The sequence below is a fragment of the Vipera berus genome (genome assembly GCF_964194415.1).
Source record: "Vipera berus genome assembly, chromosome: 2".
Classification (NCBI taxonomy): domain Eukaryota; kingdom Metazoa; phylum Chordata; class Lepidosauria; order Squamata; family Viperidae; genus Vipera; species Vipera berus.
This window is the reverse complement of record NC_138203.1, coordinates 124,411,801-124,439,688: the sequence shown is the minus strand read 5'-3', so window position 1 is coordinate 124,439,688 and position 27,888 is coordinate 124,411,801. Positions and strand designations below refer to the sequence as shown.

The 27,888-nt window shown below is 43.6% G+C and overlaps 2 protein-coding genes across 5 annotated transcripts in view; both read left to right on the top strand.

Annotated features, from left to right (window-relative positions):
• Positions 1-562, top strand: part of KCND1 (potassium voltage-gated channel subfamily D member 1) — a gene marked incomplete at both ends in the record, with an annotated part of 57,997 nt that extends 57,435 nt beyond the window's left edge. Inside the window, one exon of the mRNA XM_081318112.1 lies at positions 346-562. Within this exon, the coding sequence (XP_081174238.1) occupies positions 346-562 (217 nt within the window). The remainder of the gene's footprint in view (positions 1-345) is intronic.
• A 5,918-nt stretch (positions 563-6,480) lies between these two features.
• Positions 6,481-27,888, top strand: part of OTUD5 (OTU deubiquitinase 5) — a 58,288-nt gene continuing 36,880 nt past the window's right edge. For 2 of the 4 annotated variants that reach the window (XR_014025314.1, XM_081319446.1), the window contains exons 1-2: positions 6,489-7,646; positions 22,387-22,480. Coding sequence is in view for 3 of the 4 variants with exons in the window: in XM_081319446.1 (XP_081175572.1) it covers positions 7,059-7,646; positions 22,387-22,480 (682 nt within the window). In the remaining variant the exon portion in view is untranslated. Of the gene's footprint in view, positions 7,647-22,386; positions 22,481-27,888 lie in introns of all 4 variants that reach the window. The other 2 variants (XM_081319448.1, XM_081319447.1) reach the window with 2 other exon arrangements.

Below are 27,888 nucleotides of genomic sequence, written 5' to 3'. Positions count from 1 at the left end.
GCATGCGGCTCCGGAGCCGCATGCGGCTCCGGAGCCGCGGGTTGCAGACCTGTGGGCTAGTGTGACTGCATTTGTACAACATGCTCCTTTTGTTTAGTTTTAATATTTGTTAGGAATTTTTGTGGTTCAGCCCATCCCTGAGCCTCCAGATATGGCTAAGTTTATTTGCATTTTTCAGCATTTGGCCAAGTGAGCAGGGAGTTATGGTTGAGCTATATCTAGGAAGTCTTTGATTCTCTGCCCAAGGTCTATTATTAAAGAATCTCATACTATGAGGCTGGGCTGACCTCTGCATTCGTAATTTCTCTCTCTCTCTCTTTCTTCCTTTGTCTTCTGCTTCTCTAGCCGTTCCAACTTGAATGCCAAAACCCATGACAACTTGAAGCTGAACTGTGACACCACTGACTTCAGAGCAGCCATTATCTGCATCCCCACTCCTCCTGCCAACACCCCAGATGACAGTCAGCCTCCGTCACCTCGAGGCCCTGGTGGACCCGTGCGCAATTCCAGCCTTTCCCCTCCATACCTCCTTCACGAGACTGTCAAGATCTCCTCCTTGTAAGAGGAGGCTGGGGTGGGGTCGGGTTGGTGGTCCTTTTTCCTTCGGGAGTCCCTGTTGGTCAACAGAGTCTTATTTAGGATCTGGGGATGGGCTGTTCCACATCAGTGTTCTGCCCCGCCCTGTTGCTGCAACCTGGAGAAGATCAGAGGGAGTCAGCTTTCTTTGTCGGGGTGATAGATACCCACCAACACAGGAAGTTCTTATGTAAGAGGTGCCTGCCCAACTCCCATACCCCAGCAGTCAAAGCCATAGAGGAGATGAAGTGGATCCCAGATGCTATGCAACTTCAGAAGAGTAGAGCAATGCAGGGAAAACTGGGTCACAGTAGATGGATCTCTGGAGTACTCAGGAACATATCCCTGCTAAGGGGGGGGGGGGATGGTTTTTTTTTACCCTTTAGATAGTTTCACAATACCAAACCTCTTGTCTCTGAAGTTGTGGACATGGGTGAGCTAAGACTCCTGCTTTTTGTTCTCTTAAGTCTAGAACTGAAGAAGGGTTTAGATTCTAGAGCAGGAAAGGAATCAAGGGCTTTGGCACCCACGGCTTTAGAAGGGAAGAAGAATCTAATGGTGAAGACGTCGTAGGTTTCCTACATCAGCGTAGCCAGGGCTGACAGAAGAGTTACAGGCTGAATGTACAGCCTCAGAAAACCTAGTCCTCAAGGTCTAAGTCTCTCAAGAGAGAGAAAACCTCTTTAATTAACTGTGTCAAGAAAGTGTGGTGGAGTGATTAGAGCAATGACCCATGGATGCTTGCAAGATTTAAGGAGGGAAATGAAAAAGGGGAAAAAAAGAGACAGAATCAACAAAGCTTCCAACAATTTTTCTATCTCCTGGCTAAGCCATGACATCATTGGGGTGGATGGAGCCTATAAGCTTCCTCAAAACCCCAGCTGCCACTTTTTCTCTTATTCTCTCCTTCTCTCCCAATACCTGTTCTGTCTCTTGGAAACTGCACTTTAAAAGCAAAAGAAAAAAGTCTATTGCACCAAAATGCTACACCTCATGGGAACCTCATGATCCCAACCATACACACACACACACACACACAAAGAGAAACCTGCACTTCCCCACATTGTGTAGCATAAAGACTGTGCATGTGTATTATACCTCCAAGAGTTGAGATCCCAAGTCTACAGCTGCAAACTGTCACATGCATGTATAGCTGGGTTCCCGTCTCATCTCACCACCCTGATGGAAGATACGCTGTGAAGAACTGAACCGACTCTGCAGAGCAGGATACAGTGGTCTACGTGACCATCTTTCTCCTACAGACATTTTTTGCATTATAATAACTGGGGAGAGAAAGACTGGATCTTGACATTAACCAAGCACTGTAACTGGAGAAGGAACTAAAGATGGCAGAAGGCAGAGAAGAAGCAAAAGCACTTTGGTGGGATAATGGATACCGTTCTAGGTATCAAACCAGCCACAAGGCCCATAGCATGCATCAAGTTGGCCAGCTCTCATGTCCAGAAAAGGATTTTCTCTCAAACAGGAATGGCTTCTTTGTTCTGTTTGTGTCCATCTTGACTGTTTTCTGGTCTGTTTGTTGTTGTTTTTTGTTTTGTTAATTATGTTGGATTCTCTCTCCTGGATATGTTTGTGGAATAACAATAACCTGTTATGGGACAGCTGAAAATCACCAGTCAATTAAGACACACCTTAGGGGATGCCATACAGTCTTCCACAAATTGCTGCCCTCCACATATACTGGAATGTTTCCCACAACTCCTCAGCCAGCATGAATTTTGGCCATGCTAAAGAATTATGGGAATCGGTAATGGCCAAATTGCAAAAAAAAAACCTGCTGTACTGGAGGCCTGCAAAGCAGTAGCATATTAGTGAATATGAATGGAATGAAATGCATTCAGGCTAATTTCCTAAATCTATGGGGTGCTGAAAATTAGTATCCTCAGACAGACCCACATGTCACATACTCTGGCTTTCTCCCTTTCTTCCTCTACATTTGTTTCTCAGGGTTGCTGTTCATTTATGCACCAGAGTTTCCCACACAAGTAAAGCAATATCTCCATGTGTCAGACAATTAAAAAAATGCGGTCAATTTTTCCCCGTGCACTTTAATGCTGATCACAAATGTACTTTAACAAATGATGGGAAGTGAATGATATCCAAGGAAAAGAATATGTCTTTTATTTTTATTTTAAAAATCTCTTAGGGGAACTGGAAATTCAACAATAGTTTTAAGTACAAATGCTTGAAATAGACAGTGCAGACGGGTAAGGAACAGAATATAATATGTTCATTTTCCTGAAATCTCTTCTGTTTTTTTTTCCATAAATGGTGCTATCAGGCATTCTGGGAATAAAGCAACCCAACTGCACAATGAAAATCTCACCTACAAGCACCCTAAATGTAGAATATAGTTCCCGATGTCAGCTTCAGAGCTAAACTGAACAAGAATTCTCTATCCTCATGAAACTGATAGCAATATTCCCAGGTTTTACTATATGCAAAGAAAATCTGCATTTTCTTACACATAGTTCCCTTCTCCAATCTCCAGTTTACAATCTCTGATCTGTCTCAAATGAAGGCCATATATGAGAATTCTTACAACATCTAATAACAATGCACCAGAATCCATTTGCAAAGCTTTTTCTGGATTAGATAAACTTACTGCTTCAAGAATGTTGTGGTGAAAGTACATGTCTGAATGGTCCTCTGTAAGAGTAAAAAAAACATGTCACCCAAAAAAACTAAAGGGAACTTTCTCTAACTTGTTAATTCACCATATGCAAGAAGTTTTGACTTTTGTTTCAGATAGGCAAACAAACCCTTTCACTTTCTGAAGTGATGGGATGGTCCGGAAAATGTTACTCATCCATTTTGCTGAATATATGAATATTCTGGATTTAGCCCTCAATATGACAAAAGTTCTTGCTGTGCCCTGAGGGAACGAGAAAAGTGGTTGGACTAGAAAAGAATTCCCCTTTGTTCTCATGCTGTGTGGGCTTGTGATGTGTATAATTGCAGTTTCACATCAACTCGGGTTCCTATTTGTGTACAAATAGGAGGAACAAAACTGATCTGGACTGGGGGGGAGGTTTTGTGTATAATGAGGGAGAAATACAATGTCAAGCATATGGGATGGGTTTAACATAGGATCAGTAGGTATCATTACTGAGGTATACTGGGAGAGAAGATGTTGAAGAGAGAAGTTGGATGCAGTTGTAGTTTTGTGCCAATAAACAACACTGGATGAGAGCTCCAAAGCAGCTTTGTGCTCGTTTTATTCCATGTAAGGAAAGTATCAGAGAATTTTGGGATGAACATAGTCACTTACTGAACTCGTATACCAGCCACTTCCATTATTACAAATATGACTCGGAAAGTTATTGAAATTATTATTCCATAAAACATTTTCTAATTAAAATCTAGAAAAAAAGGGGGGGAAAAGCTTTAACCAAATTATCTTTCTCAATAAAAACAATGTTTTTAAAGCACACGTTGTTGGCATAAAAAGGCAAATCTAACTGGAGCTGATATACTACTCAAAAAAATAAAGGGAACACAAGATAAGACATCCTACTATTAAATACAGTACATTGTGTTGTTTAAGTGTTCCCTTTATTTTTTTGAGCAGTATATAAACTTTTTTTTTGGAAATAACACTGATACATAGACATGCATAAGATTTGTGGAACTGTATGAATGTACATGGAATTGGGAGTATATCATTACATTTGGTTTTAAAAATGTAAAAATAAGGACAGTTTAGCATAATTTGAATCAATAAATCTTTTACTGTGCTTAACATTTAAGCATACAAAAACCTGAAACAAATATTTAGAATCAGCTTTCTTAACCTAGTGCTCTGTATTACTACTAAGGAATTTTGAGGTGCTTCAACATATTTGGGAAACCCCAATACTGAAAATCAGTAATCAGGAAAAGGATAGGGAACATTGCAAATATCGCACAGCTTAATTTTTAATTTATTTTAATTTTTAATTTTAATTTATTATACAGAGGCCTTTAATTTTAATTTTATCTTAATTTCTGTATTTATTGTATGTTATTGTTGTTAGCCGCCCTGAGTCCTTCGGGAGATAGGGCGGGATATAAGTCCCATTAATAAATAAATAAATAAATAAATATTCTGCCCTCTGTTCCCACAAACAACTTGAACTGCATAATCTGGATATAACAGTGAGGTTCAAATATTGTCTCTGGTCATACATTTCAGAATATATGATCGCTAAATGATTCGATCATTAAGCGAGTTATCCAGTGACTGGAGACCATTTTTATTGCAATTCTTAAGTGAATCACTGTGATTATTAATCAAATCATGCAGTCATTAAGGGAATCCAGTTTCCCCCTGGACTTTGCTTATTGGAACCTGGGTGGAAGCGTCACAATGCAGTCACATGACTGCAGGATGCTGCAACTGTCATAAATGCCAGGTGCCCAACTTGCGATCACATCACTGCGGGGTGGTGCAACAGATAACTTTGAGGATGTGTCATAAGTCCCTTATTTCAGTACCATTGTGATTCCAAACCATTGTTAAATGAATGGTTGTAAATTGAGAATTTACCTGTATAAAAATCTGAGTCACTGCTAGATTACACCATACAGATACAAAAGGTCAGAAACCTCTTGCTTCTCGATGCCACCTAGTACTTACTCATCCAGATATTTGCAGCTCAGTATTCATGGTTGTTAGCTGCTACTACTAACAGAAACAATACTTCAAAATTCAGTATCATGTGCAATGTCCATTAGAAATGTTGTCCATATCTATTAAAAATGCCTCTTTAAAAAAGCTACTACTTACATTTTTTGCCATCACACTTCCCTTTAGTACAGTATTATCTTACTGTAGACATCCCCCCCCCAAAATCCAAACACCAAAATGAACACAAATGAATAATGAAAACAATAGAACGAAACTTTAAGCTAGGTGGATTTATTAATTAAAAGACTCTTCATGCCATCCTTGGATCTTCTCTGCACCTCCCACACCTCATTTTTGGGAAAGCCTGTATTAAAACCATGTTTTGGGCCATATTTTTGGCCATTATATTCTATTTAATATACTCTTAAAACCGTCGAGGAGCTACTTTTTCTATGTCTATCTACAAAATGAAAACTAATTTAGTTTTCACTTCCTCTCTTTAAAAATAATTATACAAAAAAAAGGCAACCTGTTTAGTTCACCCTCGACGTTGTTTTGTTCAAATGCTTCGGCGATACAGTCGGCACAGAAACTTGGGACTACGATTCCCAGTGTACTCAGAAAGAATGGCCTTTGAATAAGTATTCTGGGAATTGTAGTTTCAGCTATTGCAACAAACATCGAGTTCAAGAAAAGGAACATAAAGCACTAGAACACACTTTCTCGATTTGGACGGTTTAGGAATCAGGCCACTCGGAAGTGCTCATTAGCCAATCAGATCGAAGAATTTCGGGACACCAAAAAAGCCGCAAGAACTTTTGCCTCAACCTATCAATTTTTACACCCGGGAGAGCCCCCAGCCAATCAGAAAGACTCTGCCCATTTCCGCCAATTACAAATGAGGTTTGCACTTGTTGACGAATTAAGGAACGGTAGTTATATTCCTAGCCCTATCGGAACGAAGCCTGCTGCTAAGAAAAATTAAAAGCTCCCGCCTCCCTCCCTCAGTCAACTGTGAAGGGGGAGGGGAAGAGGAGAAACAAAAAGGCCGGGTAACAGCTAACTGACAGTAACGCTGTCTACTCAGGAAAGGACTTCCGCCACTAACAGTCTCTGAATATTTAAATAACGTACCGCTCAACCATTAGGCAAGGGACGGTTGCTACGGTCTGCCTAGGGACCGCCTCACCTGTTGCTAAGGGGCGTGGAAACGGAAGTTGAGCTCGCCGGGGTCAGAGGCCGGCTGTGTTGATGTTGATACTAGGCCGGGCCCATACATGGGCCATAGTAGACGCCGCTGTCAGGAGACCGCGAGAGGTCCGGAAGCTTTAGGCGCCAGGGGGAAAAGGCCCTTTCATCAGCGAAACTGGGCCGCCCGGGACGGCCGCTTCCCTCTCGGGCGCCTCCTGGGGGGATTGAACGCTTCGCTTCCTTCCGTCTCTCTGCTGAGCTGAGCGGAGTTGCCGCGGGACGGCCATACGTTGCGCTTGAGCCTGTCATCCGGGCACTTTGCCTCCACCTTCCCCTCTCCTTTCTGCCGTCCCTTTCCACTCCTCGCCCGCGACGTTGCCCTTGTCTCCCTCTGTTTCCCCCCCCCCTCGCCTTCCCGAGCCCTCCTCATCCGGGTAACCTGCTCGTGGCTTAGCCCGTCTCATCCGGGCACCCGGCGGCGGCGGTCGGTCGGTCGGTCGGTCCTCGGTGCGCGGCGGTCTTCGTCTGGCCGCCGCCACCGCCGCCTCGACACGCGCGTCCTTCCGCGCGGCTCCTGCCCGGGGGTCTCGCCCCTCGGTGCTCCTCCTCCTCCTCCCGGCCCCTTCCTGCCCCCTCCTTCCCTCCCGTCCTCGCTTTGGCCATGACGATCCTGCCCAAGAAGAAGGCCTGCCCGGCTGCCGGAGACGGAGATAGGGACCAGCCCGGCTCGAGAGGGGGAGGCCCCGGCGGCCCGGGGGGCCCCGGCGGCGTCGGCGGCCCTGACTCCCGGGGTTGCCCCGGCGCCGATTCCCACCCGCGCGGCGGCGTCGGCGTCGGAGGAGGCGTCGGACCCGGGGATCCGCATTCCGGGCGCGGCGGAGCCCGTCCCCGGGCTTCGCCTCCCCCGCCGCCGCCGCGCTGGGGACTGCCCCCCGCCGGCTCCCCTCCGCCGCCTAACCCCGGAGTTGGAGCCGGGGGGGACGGGCCCGGCCTCGGCCTACTCGACCCCGGAGCGGCCGAAGCGCGGGGCGGAGTAGGCGGCGGTTGCTGCTCCGGGCCCGGCCACAGCAAGCGGCGACGGCGGGGGGGTCCTGGCGGCGGGCTAGGGCTCGGCGGGGCGGCGGGGCCCGGGGGAGGGGGAGGCAATAGTCCCGAGGAAGACGAGGTCGGCGCCGGCTACAACAGCGAGGATGAGTACGAGACGGCGGCAGCCCGCATCGAGAGCATGGACCCGGCCACCGTCGAGCAGGTAACCCTCTAGCCGAAGGATCCGAAAATCGAGAAGGGAGGCCTCTGGACGGGCACCGGACTCGAGTCCGTCGGAAGCCACCTTTGGTGTGATAGCCAAAGGAGGGACTTGGCTCAAGTCTGGACTATATAAGACAATAATGGTTTACTCTCTCTCTCTCTCTCCTCCCCCCCCCCCGCCCCGGTAGCTAGAAATGGCCAGCCGAGATGAGGATAAAAGCACGCCGGCTGGGCTACCACATTGCTGCCCCTGTGGAATTGCTGATGAGTTTACCCCGTAACGCACAACTTTCCTGACAATCCTACAACTGCCACTTAAAAGTGTATGACCTGGCTGCTGTGCTGCTTTTCTATTGGGGAAAAAAGTTCCGCCAGCTTTAATTTTTAGTTTGTTTGCCAGTGGCAATAAGGCAGGGGTCTTCAAACTTGGCCCTTTTATGACTTGTGGACTTCAACTCCCAGAATTCCTCAGCCAGCAAAGCTGGCTGAGGAATTCTGGGAGTTGAAGTCCACAAGTCATAAAAGGGCCAAGTTTGAAGACCCCTGCAATAAGGTGTGCAAATTCAGTGCGTTGGTAGCACTGTGCCTGAAATAATTGCTTAAATTTGTCAAGGTTGCACCGTAGAGAAATAGCCTTTCCGTATCTCGGTGTAGGTGTTTGCCATTTTTTATTTAGGAAAGGAGTTGGTTCCAAAGAGAGGGGGCTATTCTAGTAAGGTGTTATTGTACACAGTAATCCTGAAAGGAAGGAGAACAGTAATTGAGGACACGGATATGAAAGTGAACCTTCTCCGCTTAATCTGCTTAGCTAATTGTGACCATGACTTTGGCGACAATGGAATATGAAACTATATAAGATGAGGCAAAGGAGAGTGGGGGTACTGATGGATCCTTTGGGTTCAAACTTGTGAAGAAGAGGGGAGGCTGTCTACTGGAGTGCTATGTCCTGTTTGGGAATAAAAGATAAAACATTCAGTCTCCATATGAGGAGAAAACTTTCTTTCACAGATTCCAGTTTATTTTTTTGATAGGGCAAATAATGATATTGTATCTCTTGTTCCTTTTTTGCCTGCCAAAATATTTTTCCCCAAAGCTTCATGAATACAAGGTTTTGGTTGTGTCACTTTCCCCCCCTGCCAAATTGATTAAGCTATTTGATTGATGGTTAACTTTTCTTTTTACACATTTATGCAATCACAACTAGGGTATTACATCAATTGACTATACTTGCTGAGGATAAAAAAAAAATTGGGGCATGACATTTTAACACCAGTGATGGGCAAAAAAGGAACAAGAGCTCCATTGTAATCAGAAAAAGGGCACGTTTGTTTTAGGTTGAGAAAGTATCATAGCTGTAGAGATCAGTGAAAATAATGATATATTTTTTTCTGTAGTTTTGGATGAGTTGCAAATATAGGTCCCCATGCTTGGTTATTACTGATTAATCTGTGATTGCAGTTCTGTATTTGGCAACTGCCTGACAATGTGGGGGATACATGTACAAGGAAGAGTTTTACCTATTGTGAATTGGAGAGACTGAGTAAAAGTATGTTAGAAGAAAAACTAACTGTTGGGGTTACAGGTCCAACAAGCATGCTATTCAGAAGTTAGATTCCAGCATTTATATGGCTGAACTGTATGTATGGCTCTATAACGTTGTTTGGGTTTCAGTTATGTCTAATTATGAAACCCAGAACCTTTGTTTTTAAATAAGCTGTTCTTCAGGGCTGGGTAATGTGAAATTTTTCAAGTGGAAATATTTAATGGAATTTAAAATGTAATGTATGGTTAGTAAGCTTTAAGCCCTTCCATTCTAAGAATAAACAGATGTCTTTTTGGTCCATTGATTGCCCCTGTGGTCTTCTCAATACGACTATTCCTAAGCGTATGTCAGACTTCTCAGGTAAACCAGACAGGACCCATGATCAGTTGAGCTAATTCTGCTTTATTGTAAGGTTATGTTAACAGAATCTTGCAAGTCTTAAAGTACAAATCTCCTGCTGTCTCCTTTACAGTCTGAGAAGAGGTTAGGAAGAGGTTCTGAGCTTCTTTTTCTACCCATTATGCAGCTGTGGGCTATGCCGTCTCTTATCTGACCATTTTCTAGGCAGCATCTCCCCATTCATGCCCACTCAAGGTGTTTCTCACATAGCATTTCAGCATGCTTAAGTTTTAACTTCCTTTACAGTACACTGTCATTTCTTGACAGTAAGTCAGTATGTTTTGCCACTGTTTACTATAGTACTAAAGAGCCTTCTTAGTACAATTGCTATAAGCCAGATCTTATGGAACATGTGGAAGAAGAGTTCTGTTCTCCATGATTCAAATCCCTGGCTTGACATAAACTAGAGAACTGTCAAAATTAGATTAGATTAGATTAGATTTATTGAATTTATATGCCGCCCTTCTCCCTAAGGACTCAGGGCGGCTCACAACAAAAAATTTAAGAAACATGGAATACAAAATTTAAAAAAGAATTAAATAATAAATGTAATAGATGCATGACAATTTAACTCAATAAAAGCCAAATTTAAAAAACAGAGTCAGTCCAGACCCGCTTGTTGGAATAACCAAGTCTTCAGGTCAGGGGCCGTCCGCAGCTCCGGAGGCAGTTCATTCCAGAGGGTCGGCATGCCCACAGAGAAGGCTTTCCCCCTGGGAGTCACCAGACGGCATTGCCTGGCCGATGGCACCCTGAGGAGGCCGACTGTGTGGGAGCGAACTGGGCGATGGAAGGTTGAAATACATGTCAGTTCTCTTCATCCCAACGTACCAGTGGAAGCTAATTTGGATTAGGCACTACCAGAGTGACAAAATTTGTCATGTTTTTAGCTTAAAAATACTATACTTGCCTTTAAATCTGCTGCAGGATCACTCCATATTGTATTGGATTATAGGCATTTTTTATCCTCCCATTTAGTAGAATTAAGCCATTGGAAGTTGTTTCAGCTAAAGAGATAAGTGATGCTAATGTGGCAAAAGGGTAGCCGGAATATTCTATACTACCATCCTAGCCTTCTTTTAGATTTGATGTGAAATCTGGATGTCAAATGGTTGAAGCAGAACACTTGGCTTGGAATTTAACTTAAGGTTCTGGCAGATGCACCAATTTGAATACATTAAAAAGACAGATTCCTTCTGCCATAGAAAAAAAAGGCAAAGTAGCTGTTTTAAACTGTAGCACTGTGAATTTGAGTCCAGCATTTGAGGGAAAGCCTATTAAATGCAACAATTAGACAACAAAGCAAGTTGCTTTGGAAAATTGCCAAGCTTTGTGAACTGAAAAAGCCCATTAAATGTTTATATTGATGTATCTAAAAGTTTGGGGCAAGTTAATTTGTCTATAATCACAGCTTGACAAATCAAAAAGCTCTTAGCTCATTTAAAAGGCTTCTGAATAGCAGTGCAATTCAATTAAGTTCTGGGACAGACCAGCTCGATACCCTGTTTGTAACTCTGTGGTTCTAATGTGCCAGATCCTAATTGGTGTACTATATTCTGTTAAGATACACATGATTGGACTGTCAACAGTAATGAGAAGCAAAACAGTCTGGGGCTTGTGAGCAATGTGTTTTGGGGTTAGACCAGGCAGTTTGCCCTTTCTTCTAAAAAAGGGGGGGATATATTTTGGTAGAATTCATATTAGTCTATATCACTTGGTGTCTTCCATTGACTGGGTCTTCCTCTTTTGGAAAAAAATGCTTGTGAGTATGAGATTGTTTCAGAGGCTTAGAAAGTTGTAACACCATACGTATTCCACCGAGGTGGAACATTAACATTTGGCAGTTACATTATTTAATAAATAGACTGCAGTTTTGAAAAAATTAGCCCGGCAACTTTCTTCCAAGTGGTAAGCTACGATGACTTGTGTTACCTTAGTATTTTAACATAGGACCAGAAATTATGTTAATAAAACAACAGTTATTATGGAGCTCATTGAAGAAGACTTACATAATACAAGTTATTTCAGAGCCTGCAGGGCAGCTCATCAGGCTAAGAATCTATCTGAAATGTTCTAGGCATAGGAGGTAATTTTGGGAAAGATATGAAAAGAGCATATGTGCAGATATGTCGAATATTCTTACTGAATGTTTTTGGGGAGTGGGATTCAGCCAGTTCACACCAGTTCGACAGAACCGGTAGCTAATTTTTTGTTGCCCAAGCCCAGAATGGACTTCTGGAAGCGGCATCCACACAGAGAAACGGTTGTTCACATATTTGAATCCTACCACCGCTTTGAATGCTAGTGATATGGAACTGTGTTTTCACTGTCATTTTCAATCTATTCCTGTCAGAGTATTCTTAGGTGCTGGGCCTCAAGATACTTACTGAGGAGACAACTATTTACTCTGAAATGTCCTACTGTTATTGAATTCTTTTTCAAGATTATAGTAGATATGAGCCTTAATTGTATGTACTGATCTCTATATATCTGCTGACTTGTTCGTCAAAAGTGAATTTGCAAATCTGGAGAGAAATTTAGATGAAGTTTTGCTTTAATTTTTCTATAGTTCTATAGAAAGTATCCCCTGTTGTGATTACTAACCATCTACCTAAGCAGCCACGTTTGTTGGATTGTAACTCCCATCACTTTCACTCAATATGTTGGTCAAGGCTTGTGTGAGTTATCTAAGAATACAGTTAGAGAGGCATGCATGGGGTAAAGTGAATGTTGTTGTTGTTAGCTGCGAAGTCGTGTCCGACCCATCACGACCCCATGGACAACGTTCCTCCAGGCCTTCCTGTCCTCTACCATCTTCTGGAGTCCATTTAGGCTCACGCCTACTGCTTCCTCATTCTGTGTTGTCCCCTTCTTCTCTTGCCAAAGTGAATGTATTTTTTTGCTGTTTGTTTTATTTGGGCGGGGGTCTTGGAATCAGTATTGATTCTGGTGACTGCCTGGAAAGTCTCTGCAGTTTCCGTGGCCAGATTTCAGAAGTGGTTTGCCATTGCCTCATTCCTAGGGCTAAGAGAGAGTCACAGGCCCAAAATCACCCAGCTGGTTTTGTGCCAATGGTAGGACTAGAACTAATGGTCTCCTGGTTTCTACCCTGATGCTTTAACCACTATACCAGTGATAGCGAACCTTTTAGAGACCGAGTGCCCAAACTGCAACCCAACACCCACTACTTATGTATCATCGGGTGCCGGGGGGGCATGGCCCATTGGGTGGGTGTGGCCCATTGGGTAGGTGTGGCTACGGTGATAATGGCAGACTGGGTGGGACTAAAAAGTTCAATGAACTCCAACTTTGCAATATCTTTTTTTTCCCCCGCATGAAGTTGAAATTGATTGATTGAACCTTTTTTTTTGCACATGGCTGGCCCATTGGGTGGGTGTGGCCCATTGGGTGGGTGTGGCTACGGTGGTAATGGCAGACTGGGTGGGACTAAAAAGTTCAATGAACTCCAACTTTGCAATATCTTTTTTCCCCTCAAGAAGTTGAAATTGATTGATTGATTGAACCTTTTTTTTTACACATGGCGGTGGAGGCCTAAAGCGAAAAGCTTTTATAAAACCTAGCTGAAGACCTAGGACTGGCACAATGGCACGTGTGCTCACAGAGAGGGCTCTGTGTGCCACCTGTGGCACGTGTGCCATAGGTTCGCCACCACGGCACTATACCAAAGTGGATCTCTCTAATTTTTGCTTAGGTCCACACTGCAAAATGTGCTACTAAGTAGCTCAGTGGGCTCTTTGACTAAATGAAGTTGGATTTCATATGTGCATTGTTCCCTATAAGGATTGCGATTTGCGCAGAAAAGGAGTTTGAACTGTTTAGACACAGGTAATCCTCAACATAAAACCACAGTTGGGACAGGAATTTTTGTTGTAAGTAAGTCACTGTGATTGTAAATCCTTGTGATCATATGACCAGACCTGATTTTATAACCATTTTTACCATGGTCATAAGTCAAGCCACTTTGATTATAAGTGCAAATCCAGTTTAATGAGTGGTGTGCTTTGCTGAAAGCTGGCAAAAGAAATGCTGCAAATTGTGAACATGTGACTGTAGGATATTACAATCAATAATAAATGTCAGCTAGTTGTGAAATGCCCAGATTGTGATCATTGTGACTGTGGGGGTAAGGTGATGGTTGTAAATTAGAATTTAGATCATAAATGATTTTTTCCCCCGGAGGCTGTTGTTAATTTGAACTGCCATTAAACAAATGGTCATAAGCCGAGGACTACCTGTAAAGCTACTGCATCATAATTAGAGATAAATTAGGCCTTGAGCAAGGGTTGCATCTTATTCTAAGAACATTTGGCATGTGACATGCCATTGAAACATTCAAATCAGTATTAGTAATGTTGCTAAGAGTTCTCTTGGTTATGATCTATGATTTGGAATAGATGAAAATTCTGTCTTGTCCCTCACCAGTTAAGGATATGAGAAAAGGAAGATGTTCATTTTCATATTTTGCAAAGTGGCCAGGCAAATTATACTGTCTGTCTCTCTCTGTGTGTGTGTGTGAGTGTCCGTGCATGTGTGCACGCATTTTTTCAGGATGATTGTGATAGGCATATTACACATCATTTATTTATTTATTTATTTATTTATTTATTTATTTATTTATTTATTTATTTTATTGGATTTGTATACCGCCCTATTCCCGTAGGACTCAGGGCGGTTTACAGGGCAGTTAAAACCATGAATACAAAAAATTAAAAACAAATAAAACAAATTAAATTCAAGCCCCAAGAGTAAATCTAAAACACAGTTAAATTAACAACCCCACAGTCTGGACCAAACAGATCGAAGAGCCAAGTTTTCAGGTCCCGGCGAAATGAACGAAGGTCGGGGGCAGTCCTAAGTTCTGTGGGTAGTTGGTTCCATAGGGCAGGCGCACTCACAGAGAACGCCCTTCCCCTGGGAATAACCCGCCGGCATTCATTAACCGGCGGTACCCTGAGAAGGCCCTCCCTGTGGGGGCGCACAGGACGATGGGAAGATGATGCCGGCAGCAGGTGTTCCCTTAGATAGTCTGGACCCAAGCCATTTAGGGCTTTATAGGTCATTACCAGCACCTTGAATCTCACCCGGAGGGCAACCGGAAGCCAATGCAGCTCACGGAGAAGAGGTGTTACACGGGAGTATCGGGAAGCTCCCATCAAAACTCGCGCGGCTGAATTCTGCACCAGTTGAAGCCTTCGGGTGGTCCTCAAGGGCAGCCCCATGTAGAGGGCATTGCAGTAGTCTAACCGGGAGGTCACGAGCGCATGAGTGACTGTACGTAGAGCATCTCGGTCCAGATAGGGACGCAACTGGCGCACCAGGCGAATGATTGAAGGCCCCTTCCAGTTTTGAGGTGCATAACCAGATTGGCTGTAGTCATGATCTCAGCTGGTTTCGTGGTACCCCCCCCCTCTAATTTCATATCGCAGTATATTTGTACATTTATTTCCTAACCTCAGTTTGGAAGTCAATTGGTTGATGAAGGACAAGGAAGGTAGAAAAATGAAAAATGATTTTTAACAATTCAAGTGATACGTATGTGGCTTTTTTATTGTATAGAAAGAATATGAACAAGAATGTTACAGTTGCATAGTTGACAGGTTGAGAGTTACTGTTTCCTCATCCTATAAATTAGTGATGGCTTGCTCATGTTGAGTTGGAATGGAGAACAGAAGTGCACCATGTGTGATGAAACTTGAAGTAATCTTCCCTTCAAAGTCTTCCTTGCAGGGGCGGGCCGAGGAGTTTAGTCATCATCTGACGGACAAAATCGCTCAGATCCGGGCCGGTTTGGACTCTGACTGGGCAGAGTCTGACGTGGAGGAATCGGACGGTCTTGAGCATGTTATCTAGACTGAGTTCGATCCTGTTTCCCCTGATGATATGGACAGGATGATGAGGAGGCTGAGCTCCACCACCTGTTTGTTGGACCCGTGCCCCTCCTGGCTGGTTTATGCGGCTCGGGAGGAGACACGAGGCTGGTTCCAGGCAGTAATAACTGCTTCCTTGAAGGAGGGTGTCTTCCCCGCCTGCCTGAAGGAGGCGGTGGTGAGACCCCTCCTCAAGAAGCCTGCCCTGGACCCAGCTGTTTTAAATAACTATCGTCCGGTCTCCAACCTTCGCTTTCTGGCGAAGGTTGTTGAGAGTGTGGTGACGCATCAGCTTCCTCTGTTCCTGGATGAAACTGATTATCTGGACCCGTACCAATCGGGTTTCAGGCCTGGGCACAGCACGGAGACGGCATTGGTCGCGCTGGTGAATGATCTCTGGCGGGCTCGGGACAGGGGTTGCTCCTCTGTCCTAGTCCTATTAGATCTCTCAGCGGCTTTCGATACCATCGGCGTCTCAGGGGGTTGGGAGTGGGAGGCACTGATTTGCGGTGGTTCTCCTATCTCCTGGGCCGCTCGCAGTCGGTGTTGACGGGAGGGCAGAGGTCCGCCCCGAGGCCTCTCGTTTGTGGAGTTCCTCAGGGGTCGGTTCTCTCGCCCCTCCTGTTCAACATCTATATGAAGCCGCTGGGCGAGATCATTCGTGGTTTCGGGGTGGGGTATCATCAGTATGCTGATGATACCCAACTTTTTTTCTCCACCCCGAACCAACCCAGTGATGCCCTCGCTGTGATGTCCCGTTGCCTGGAAGCGGTCTGGGTCTGGATGGGGAGAAACAGGCTTTGTCTCAATCCTGCCAAGACTGAGTGGCTGTGCATCTCTAACGATGGGGGGGTGAGGTGTTACCCCCCGTTGATAGGGCTCGCAACTTGGGCATCCTCCTGGATTCACGGCTCAATTTTGAAGATCACATAGGAGCCGTGACCAGGGGGGCTTTTGCCCAGGTTCGCCTGGTGCGCCAGTTGCGACCCTACCTGGACCGAGATGCCCTACGCACAGTCACTCATGCGCTCGGGACCTCCCGTTTAGACTACTGCAACGCTCTCTACATGGGGCCACCCGGAGGCTTCAGCTGGTGCAGAATGCGGCTGTGCGAGTTGTGATGGGGATTTCCCGATACTCCCATGTAACACCTCTACTCCGTGAGCTGCATTGGCTTCCGGTTGCCCTTTGGGTGAGATTCAAGGTGCTGGTGATGACCTATAAAGCCCTAAATGGTGAGGGTCCGGAATATCTGAGGGAACACCTGCTGCCAGCATCAAGCTCCCTTCGTCCAGTGCGCTCCCACAGGGAGGGTCTTCTCAGGGTGCTGCCGGTTAAAGATTGCCGGTGGGTAACACCCAGGGTTAGGGCCTTCTCAGTGGGCGCCCTGCGTTCCTGCCCTTTGGAACCAGCTGCCCGCGGAGCTTAGGACTGCCCCCGACCTCCATTCATTCCGCCGGGACCTGAAGACCTGGCTCTTTGACCTCTCTGGCCCAGGCTTAGAATTTTTAACTTTAACTGGGGTTTTTATTTTTCTCTCAGGGATTGATTTAATCTTTTTAAATTGTTTTTAACTTTTGTATTGATTTTTCTTTTAAATATCCTGTAAACTGCCCTGAGTCCTTCGGGAAAGGGCGGTATATAAATCCAAATAATAAATAATAAATAAACTATATAAAGTAAGGCCTTCTTTCTCTCGGTGCATGCTCATTTCAAGACACCAAACGTTTATCTTTCTTTTTTACATATCCCAAAGAGGAGTTATATAACCTTTGTATATTTTGGCATTGTCTGCTAGTTTTATATAAAATGGAATTTCCTGCAAATGTTAAGTAGGCAGGAAGGTGAAGGATAATTAATTTTCTTTTTTATGCTTAGCACAGAAATATGGCAAGTTGTTATGTGAGAAGCAGAATACTCCATGTCTTTTCTACTGACCTGTAGGGAATAGTGTATCTGCAGAATGGTGAATTTTGTGTCTGGATATGTTGTTGATGTATCTTCAAGTTTCCATAGCCTGGGTCAGGGGTAGGCAACCTTGGCTCTTTTATGACTCATGGACTTCAACTCCCAGAATTCCTGAGCCAGCCATGCTGAGGAGAAATGGAGAGGTTTTCCATACTGAGCCATACCGGCTCAGGAATTCTGGGAGTTGAAGTCCACGAGTCATAAAAGAGCCAAGGTTGCCTACCCCTGGCCTGGGTCAACCATGTAAGTATCTGGATTGCAACAATCATAACTCCCTTGCTCATCCACCTGATCAATCTGGTAATTAGAGTCATCCCATTTGTGAAATTATCAGGCTGCAGTATGTACCCATTTCTTACAGTGCTTTTTCTTTTTATATTTATACATTCTGCATCCTAATGTGCCAGATTGCTAGAAAAGTTTCTAATGAACATAAGCATCGTAGTGTTCCTGCCTTATCCAGTGAAAAGTTTTAAGTTCTTTTAAAGCCTGTTAAGTCTAAACGATCAGATTAGGTTGGTACCTGGTAAGACAGGTGGTCCTCAACCTACGACCACAATTGAGCCCAAAATTTTATGAGAATTTTGTTAAGTGAGTTTTGCCCCATTTTACGACTTTTCTTGCCACATTCGTTAAGTGAATCATTGCAGTTGTTAATAATAGGGTTGTTAAGTGAATCTGGCTTCCCCATTGACTTTGCTTGACAGAAGGTCAAAAGGTGATCACCAGGATACTGCAACCATCATAAATATGAACCAGTTGTCCAGCATCCAAATGTAAATCACATGACCATGGGGATGCTGCAGTGATCATAAGTGTGAAAAATGCTCATGTCAGTGCTGTCTTAACTTTGAATGGTCACTAAATGAACTGCTGTAAGTCAAGGACTACCTGTAGTAGAATTCATGAGAGATCTTCCTGCATACAAGCCTAAGGAATCTTCACAGGATAATGAAAAACTTATTGGATTTCTTCCCTTCCGTGATAAAGACTTGACTGCTAAATTGGCAGGAGAGCCATGCAATATATAATCCACAGGCAGCGTGCAGCCTGCTAAGCTACATCTTTTAGTGTCCAATTCCCTTTCCCTCTTACCCTGCGAGACAAGCATGGCAGTTATGAAATGGGCTCTGTCAGTTTGTCACAGCTTAGGGTTCATTTTGCGCATGGCTCCATCGGTCCATCCTCCTCCTGTGAGGCGAGGCTGGGCAATAGCTCCCATCTTCAGTCACTAAGCCAGACATGTCAAACACAAGGCCCGGGGGCCGCATTCGGCCCGCGAAGTGGTTTCATGCGGCCCGCGAAGCCATCCTGGAAACAGTGAGGGAACGGCCCCCACTGCCTTGGCCCTGGCCCAGAGACCCTCCTCCTGCCAGAGACCCTCAGATCTGTCCCACTCCTGCCCAGGCCCCCATAGGCACCCTTGATGCGAACGATGTAGAGCTGGCCACGCCCACCCAGTAGACCATAGGCACTCTAGCCACGCCCACCCAGTAGGCCACACCCACCCTGGCCATACCCACCTGGCCCCTTGAAGGCAACCGCAATGCTGATGCGGCCCTCAATGAAATTGAGTTTGACACCCCTGCACTAAGCGCTCTCATTTTGCCATGCTGGTAAATGGGATAGAGTCACCCAAACCCCTCAAGAAAACTAGTTGGAGAAGCCAGCTCTGTATTCTCTTTGATAAGTATTAATTGACGGTGAGAATGCGGTTTGAAAAGAAGCCAAAGAAGGGAAGTTTTGCACCAAAACGTAGCACTTGAAGCATCCACAGGTTTTTGCGGGGTTTTTTCCCCTGTCTGGGGTATGTTCCTTTTTGTTCATTGTTGATCTTTGTCTCCCAGGAACACAGTTGGAGTAGACCTAAACGTCTAGTAACAAAACAAATATGAATTTGAAAAAAAATGTTTTCAATCTACCTTGAGGTATTAAGCTTTTAGTAACTACTAATTTGTTGTTTTGAATTTTCAGTATTCCTTTTTAATACAGGATTCGTTAACTAGTCATCTGTTTTATGCTCTTCTTATAATTCTTGTAGTAAAAGACCATTCTGTTGGACTAGAGACTGCTTTTTGGTTTTCAGAAAATTGTTCCATGACTGAATGTTTACAAGATTATGGAGTAGAGCCAGAACTAAAGGGGAAAGGAACAGCAGTAGAGGTTTCTAGAGCAGGGCTTTTCAACCTTTTCACCCATTGTACCACTTTTAGGATATGGCAACATCCGAGTAACACCAGTCACCTAGCAAGATGTCTAAAACTTGATGACCAAAAAAAAAAAAAAGGAAAAAAGTGATGAAGTACAGGTAGTCCTCGACTTACAACAGTTCACTTAGTGACTGTTCGAAGTTACAATGGCACTGAAAAAAGTGCCCTCCCCCAAGCCATAGCTGAGCAAGACACCTGCCTGCGGCGCTCTTCCTCCTGTCCGAGGTTTTCATTGTTGTGAGCATTTTTATTGAGGATTGACAGCAGGGGTGGGGTGGAGGGTGTTTGGTTTTTATTCCCCCTCCCATCTGCTGGGTGGTTGCAGCAGGTTTTGGTCACTTCACATGACCCTGGGACACTGTGACCGGGTTAAATATGAATCAGTTGCCAAGCATCTGAATGTAAATCACAAGACCCTGGAGGTGCTGCAACATTCCAGCTGATCGGCGCTTCTTCTGGGCTCAGCAGAAGCGCCGGGATCAGCGCCGAGCTCCAGCTGGAGCCTGGCGCTGATCCTGGCACTTCTGCTGAGCCCTGACAGCCCTGCAGCTCCAGCCATCTCTTGCTCAGGCTTGTGCGGTGCTGCCACCAGTTCAGCTCATTCCTCTCCCCCGCTACCACTTTTCTAGGATGGTCACATACCACCTGCCAGGTGCCAATGTACCACAGATGGTACCCGTACCACTTGTTGAAAAGCCCTGCTGTAGAGGAACTATCACCTAGTCTTCCTTATGTCTCTAATCTAGTGCCCTGACTCTGCAAATATTCCCTTTTCCCTAATCTGTTCAAATTTAGAATTATTGGGACTGATAAGGAATAGTGAAAAGGTAGAATTGCTAACAAAGGCAATAGAAAATCTTGATTACTTAAAAATCTAGCTCTCAGTGTTGCCAGTAGATGGCAGTGAAACTATTTGACCCAAAGACAAAAGCCTCAATAAATTTGAAGTAGCATTCTTTTGAATTACCATTAATGTAATTTTTTAAAATTAATTGGGTACCATCATGTTGGTGTCAATTTTTAATGACTAAAATCTTTAATGGATTACTGGAAGACTGTGTGCAGTGGGTCATTAAGCGATCATTTCTTGAACAAAGTAATGTACCTATTCAATATACATAGATCTCAATTAGTACAGTTAATGAATCCCACAGAATGGTTGCATTATTCAAATGTACAATATTCAAAGTGATATTTCTATGAAAAATAGGGTAATTGGCTCCAGAATGAAACATAAATGTTTACATACTAATAAAACACTATATAAGAGGATAAACCTACGTGCAAAGTATATTTTGCTATCTCCTGCATTCTGTAGGTGCATTAAACACAAGTTGCTATCACTTCATAATTTGCAGTAAATCAAGTATTGCACTATTCAAACTCACACTAATCGAAACCTGCATTCTTGAAGCAATGTTACGATATGAAATTGTGGGATTTACTTCAAAATGTGTTTATCTAGGAGAGAAGAAAGGATTAGTTAATTAGAATGCGAAGATGGTGCTTTTATTTCTTTTCTTTTTTTCTTTTGAAAAAAGCAAATTGCTAATCCTCCTACAGGTTGCAGAATTGGATATATGGGTAGGAGGAGAATGCAGAAAACAGAATTGTACAACCAGGCATAACATTTAAGTGCTGTTCTTAAAGCTCTGGGTATTTGCAAAAAATATGGGTGTTGTACCAAAATGAGCTTGTGATCGTGAAAGCCTTCTGGAGAGGTGCCTTGTCCTTGTATGAGCAAATTAGCTGTTCTCTTTCTGTTTCATTACCTCGGTCTGGCATTCTCTGTACAACAACTATGGAAGCTGATAGAGCTTTAATTTGACTTTTGAATATGGGAATTGTGCTTACTGGGTTCAGTCTAAGAAGCTGGGCTGACTATAAAGAGCGATTACAAATCTGTCAAGATTTGTAGGAAGAATCCCATGCTGTCAGCAGTCCATCTTTCCGGCACATAGGAAAAAGCCTTTTTTTTCTTCTCTATTGCTCCCAGAAAAAGGAGCACTTCCTTAGGAGTTGTGTTTGGTCCCTACTCTCTTGGATTAAAAAAAAAAATCCCTGAACACATTTCTGATCACGTTTTGAATTAATTGCATGCAGTACAAATGTTACAGTTAATTTATGTTTTTGTACACTGTTTCGATTTTAAAATGTTGTTAGCTGCCTTACATAGGTAAAATGAGAACCCAGATTGTTGGGGGCAATTAAGCTGACTTTGTAATAATGCCGCTTGTGGGTGTGTGTGTGTGTGTGAAAGCCCTAATAAGCAGGCATATACATAGAATGAAGGCTACTGCTAAGCTTGTAAGCCGCCCTGAGTCTTCAGAGAAGGGCGGGATATACCGGTAAATGGAATTAAAATAATAAATAAATAAATAAATACTTATAAGTAAAAAGGCAGAGTATGAAACACATCGGTAAATAAAATGGTGCATGTTTCAATCAGTGCCAATCCTATATAATACTGTTTCTGGTTACAGCACAATTTGGAATTAACCAGGGGCATTAACCCAGGATTGTAATGATCATTGCTTGGTGTGGGCAGCCTCTAGTGGGCATCAGAGTTACTTAATGCATGTTTCTTCTCCAACGTGGCTTTTCCACCTGGTCCCTCTTTTTACAAGTAATCATGGGTAGAACAGGAGAGAAAGTTGGTTATGTTGCCCTACCCTCATTTGTGGGATGGGGATGCTGTCTAACTTGCTGACATCTGCCCCTCCTTGTCACCAGCAGGAACACAGGTTCGAGAAGGCGCTGAGAGAGAAGAAAGGGTTCATCATAAAACAGATGAAGGAAGATGGGGCCTGCTTGTTCCGGGCTGTGGGTAAGTCCTGCCTGCTCATGGGATCTACACCTTGGAGAGCAGGCAGCACTCAAGCTGAAATGAATCTTGCTCCCTCGGTTTTTTTAAGTCACATATAACCCAGGTCAAATATTTACACTGTGATAGTTACAGTATGTCAGATCCAGTGTTAGATTTCAGTATTGTAGATTTGATCATTAACATGGTCACTCACATTTAACATTCGACAACTGATACCGGTGTATTAGGCTGCTTGCAGCCGGGATTTAAAAATCCGAATGTCCAACACCCTATTGAAAATGGGATCCAGTTACTGGCATATTTGGAAGTAAGGCGATCGTCTTGGTTTTTTTTGTCTGCCCCGTTGCTGCCACATTTTCACCTTTCACCTCATTGATTCCTTTTCATTTTGGTCCCTAATGCAGCTTACTTAATTTGGTATTGAGCTTGAGATGAAGGTAACCTTTTAACCTGAGCCATAGTAGTGGGATGAGATAGAGTCAAATACTTGGGCAAGTTCAGACTTCCATTATTTCCTCTGAGCTGGAAATAAATACTTTATTATTTTGTTAGCTGAAAACTGTTTTGGTATTCAGTACCTGTTGTTGGTTATCTAAATGATGTTTGTGGAATAATCTGTTGCCATGTATATACTAGCGATGGAAGATCTCTGTACCATTAGGTCTTTTCTTTTCCCCAAAATAGAGAACCCCTTCAGTTGGGAATGCCTTGTGGTTGACTACCTTACAAAGCAGGAAATAGGAATATTGGTGACGGAGTTGTTGCTTGAAGACACTAAGCCTTTAGAACAGGGGTGTCAAACTGGATGCATCATAGCGAAACCGCACCCACCCCATTGCCGGCAATAGCAAAAAAGTCACAATACGACTCGACACATCACGTGACGTTGCAAGTTTGACACCCCTGCTTTAGAGAATATTATATTCTACTCCCTAGTGGGTAGCCTATGGGATTGCAAACTTGAAACAAAACTTTTGTGTCTGCTCTCCTGCAGTCCTGAAGGGGTGGGATGAAAAGTTCTGGCCATGTTTGCAGGTTTAAGGAGCAAATGAATGTCAGTTGGTCCATTATCTTGATAATTGTATTGATTTAAGCCTGATTAATATGCAAAGAGGAGACATTGACTTGCTGAAGGATTTTTACGTGACATTAATAAGATGATGTCATTATTATGCATTATTTAAAAATAGTAATATTTATGAAGTACAAGGCTGGGTTTATTATGGTTACAATAGTCCCAATGAAGTTGGAGTTGTTTTACTCTTTATGAGAAAAAGCTTTTTTTTGTACGCAAGCAACCTATAAGATATAACTGAAATCTACTAAGTTCTTTTTCTGTCCATCTAACTCGGCTGATCTGATATTTCTTCTGCACTATCTCAAACTGAGTATATCTCCAAAACTCATTTTTTATTTTATTTTATATCAAATTAATTTGCCACTCATTTCACAGTTCAGGCGAAATTTAACATCTTAGTTTTCCTCCTTAGCTGTCCTCTCATTGAATCTTTTTTTAAAAAAAACCTTATCAGTACTCGTATTTACTCAGTTGGCTAGAATTCTTAACTCTGAAATTCTACTCTCGCTTGTTCACAATCATGCAAGTTTTCCGTAGATAGAATAGTGAAAATCAAGTTCATTGTCATCTGCAGGCAGAAACCCTGATTAATAATCTGGTAACTTCCAAGTTTGTAATGCTTCTGCCCTAATCACACTCTATACTTTTATCATTCTTATCAGTGCTTTTTTTGTAAAAGAAAAAGGTGCCGGAACTCACATGTGTCACACAACCCGCCTTGCCTACCCTACAAGGTTCTATCCAAAAAAGGTGCCGGAACTCCGTTCTGAGCGTTCTATGAGAAAAAAAGCCCTGATTCTTATAATGCAGTGCCTTTTTGTAAATCCTTAAATGGTCTCCTCTCTGCATGTCATATCATGTGTGTTCCTTCATCTTCTGTGACTTTCCTCTGTATCCTTATCTGCAATACACCTTTGTCCTTTAGAGATAGGAAACATTTGATCTATAAGCTGGATGTACTCAGTCGGACTTCCTCTTTCAGCCCCAGTTTACTATACCTTCGGTATAGCAATGACACTTTAAAAGATTGCAGCTTTTCAAATGTGCTTGTGATTTATTTTATTTTATTTTTTGGGGGTGGGGGGGAGACATGGTTATACCTAGGTAAGGAAGAGCCAATCTCTTCCCCCCCCCCCATTCATATGCTATGACACTTCTGTTCCTGCAGTACAGTTGTTCTGAATGGATACTTTCTTAAGGCTAAATGTTGAGTAGTGAAGCAAAGTTTGGCTGGGGAGGAAAAGGGATATAAAGGTCAGAAGGAGGGAAAGAATGATTATGAGATAACTCCATGTTTACCTGCTGATTATATGTGGCTTTGAGTGTATTTCCTGCAGGAAAAAATCTGCACTTTGGCTGGAAAAGATTTCTCACTTCTAACTCTGCTTCTACCGGCAGCGTTTTGTGTATTGTTTGTGGAATGTTGTGGAATCCTACAATCATGTATGATAATATTATTTTCTAAAGGATTGCTGTAGATTAGCTAGGCAAACAAGAGAGAAGAACGCTTAGGGGGGGAAAAAGTAAGACTAAGACTGAAAAGCATGTGTTGATTTCAGTTCCGTGGGCTTTTGCTTAGTTACAATAAAGTACAGGTAGTTTTTGCTTAATGACAGTAATTGGGACTGGCAACTCCATCACTGAGGGATGCGATCATAAAGTGAAAAATCACACAACTGCACTGACGTATGTGTTCTGTTCCAGCCTACTACCGGCCCTGCAGAAAAGGCAGGGACAACCCCTTTACAAAAAGGCAAGAGGCTGGAACTAAGCCTGCCAAATTTATGGACACAAAACAGAGCAAACAGAGCAAAACAAAAACACGAACCATGAAACAGGAGCTATTCAAACGGTTGCCTTCAGCAAACCAGCCCTCCCACACATTCCCCTTTTAAACAGTTCAGGGCGTGGCTTCTCTCTGCCTCCTTCCGAGGTGCCCCATTGCCTTCCTCTGTTTACTCCTGATTGACTGCCTCCTGCGTCGGGCGTCCTTGAACAGGGCCAGCTGTGGGTCATCTTCATCCATGCTGTCAGGCTCACACAGCTGGGTCTCCGTCGTGACCAGGTGGGAGGGGCCTGGCTGAGGGCTCTCATCAGCAAGCTCTCCAACCCCCTCAGCAAGCTCTTCAACACCCCCCTCCTCCTCCTCCTCTGAATCGTCCGACCCAACTGCCGAACCCACAGGCTGACCCTGAATCACAACAGTATAACAGCAGTTGCAGTAGTGCTTAGTTGCTATCATTAACTGAATCCGACATGATCATTAGGTGTCACGTCACATGATCACCATTTGCGACCATCTGCTGGCTTCCTCATAAACTTTGCTTGTCAGAGTGAAGGTCGCAAACAGCGATTACCTGATAGTTGGGGACATGCGATAGCCACAACTATGAGGACTAGTTGTAAGTTTCCTTGTTCAGCGCTGTCGTAACTTTGAACATGGTTCAGAGTTCAAGTGATTGTTAAATGAGGGTTATCTATATTAGCTAGGACTAGGAAATGATCCAAAGCCTTCCCAAAACAATGAGATTTGAGCGGGTTCTTAACCTCTTTTCTTTATCAAGTGGCAGCCGTGTGATAAAGGTCAGTGGTGTTTCATTCTTGGGACTGGACAGGAGAATAGTAGAGATGGATAAGTGTTGGAAAAGAAGTGCCGAGAGAAAGTCAAAAGTTTTGAAAGCGAGGAAAAGAACTTTGTGCAAGGTTAGGGATTGGATAATAAGTCAGGGAGAAGTTTCAGGAAAGGCATAGGATCAAAATGATGAGACTTGATAACTGCCTTCAGCAGCTGAGTATTGGGTGGATATGATGGTGATTCAGTAAAAAGCCAGGAAAAAAAGCCAAAAGGTGTCCAGGTGTCTGACAAAACATTTTGCTGGATGGAGAAATGGCTCACCTTATTTTTATAATGTTGTAAGACAAATAAATGGAGTGTCAAAGGGGGAAAGAAAATCATTTGTACCTGATACTGGTAGTCCTTATGACCAGTCCCTTAGCGATCTTTTGATGTTACCCAAAACATCATTAAAACTGGTTCCAACATTCTCTAATGGCTGCACCCACCCCCATGGTCATGTGACCACACGGGCACTCGGCAACTGGCCCGCATTCAGGGCTGTTTGCAGCAGTCATGTGACCACAGCTTCCTACATTTTTGTTGGAAACTGGTGTTTTCTTCCAATTTCCAAGGGGGGAAAAACAGTCCATAGCGATCAATGGGTTTGCTGAACAACCTTTTGTGTTCGTTTAGCGACCACAACAAAAAAAGATAAAATCAAGTTGGTCACATGATGATCACCACAACTTATGAACATAAGTTCCAGGTTTAATTACAGTCATAATTAATTACAGTCATACAGAGCCTTGGTGGAGCAGTGGGCTAATGCCTCCTTCAGTAACACCAGCTGCCTGCAATTAGTGCAGGTTTGCATCCCACCAGGCTCAAGGTTGACTCAGCCTTCCATCCTTCCGAGGTAGGTAAAATGAGGACCCAGATTGTTGGGGGCAATTAAGCTGACTTTGTAATAATGCCGCTTGGGGGGCAAGCCCTAATAAGCAGGCATATACATAGAATGAAGGCTACTGCTAAGCTTGTAAGCCGCCCTGAGTCTTCGGAGAAGGGCGGGATATAAATGGAATTAAAATAAAAATAAATAAAATATATCGAGACCTACCTACAGTAGGGTGGATGCACAGATGGATAAGATAAAAAAAAATCAGATGGAAGAAAGAGAACGACAGTCCTAAATTGAGCAGACAGCAGTATCACAGCTAGTTGTGGAAATGGGATTAAATAGAAGGCAGATCATCTGGGATAGAAAAGTAGGGGGTGGGTGTTTGTATCAGGAATACTGAAAGTCACGGGAAACAGTAAGACTGTCCAGGGACAAGCGGAGGGTAGAAATAAGAGCACGCCAAGGGCAGAAGCTACCCACAGTCCATTCAAGACAGCTTCTAAGCCTGAAGTGAAAATGAAAAATCATATGCTAAGTTTTCATTTCATTTGACTATTTGTTCAAATATTTTGCTCAGAGAGGGATCAGTCCACACAGAATGTAATCTTTTGGATCTAGGTTAGGTTTTGGTTTTTCAAAAGCAGCTTAATGACTGTCTCTTTTAAATTGGCTCTTGGACCTAGCTGTACAACCTCTCCTAGAGAGAGAGAGAGAGAGAGAGAGAGAGATAGGCTGAAAAGGACAAAGTTAATATTCAGTGATTGACTAGCCAAAACTCCCTGTCCTCATCCTCAAACTTCAAATAATTAAAACTTATACCAGTGATCCAGTGAGTGTTTAACCAGCTGTTTACAGCATTGTGAAATGGTTTCGTA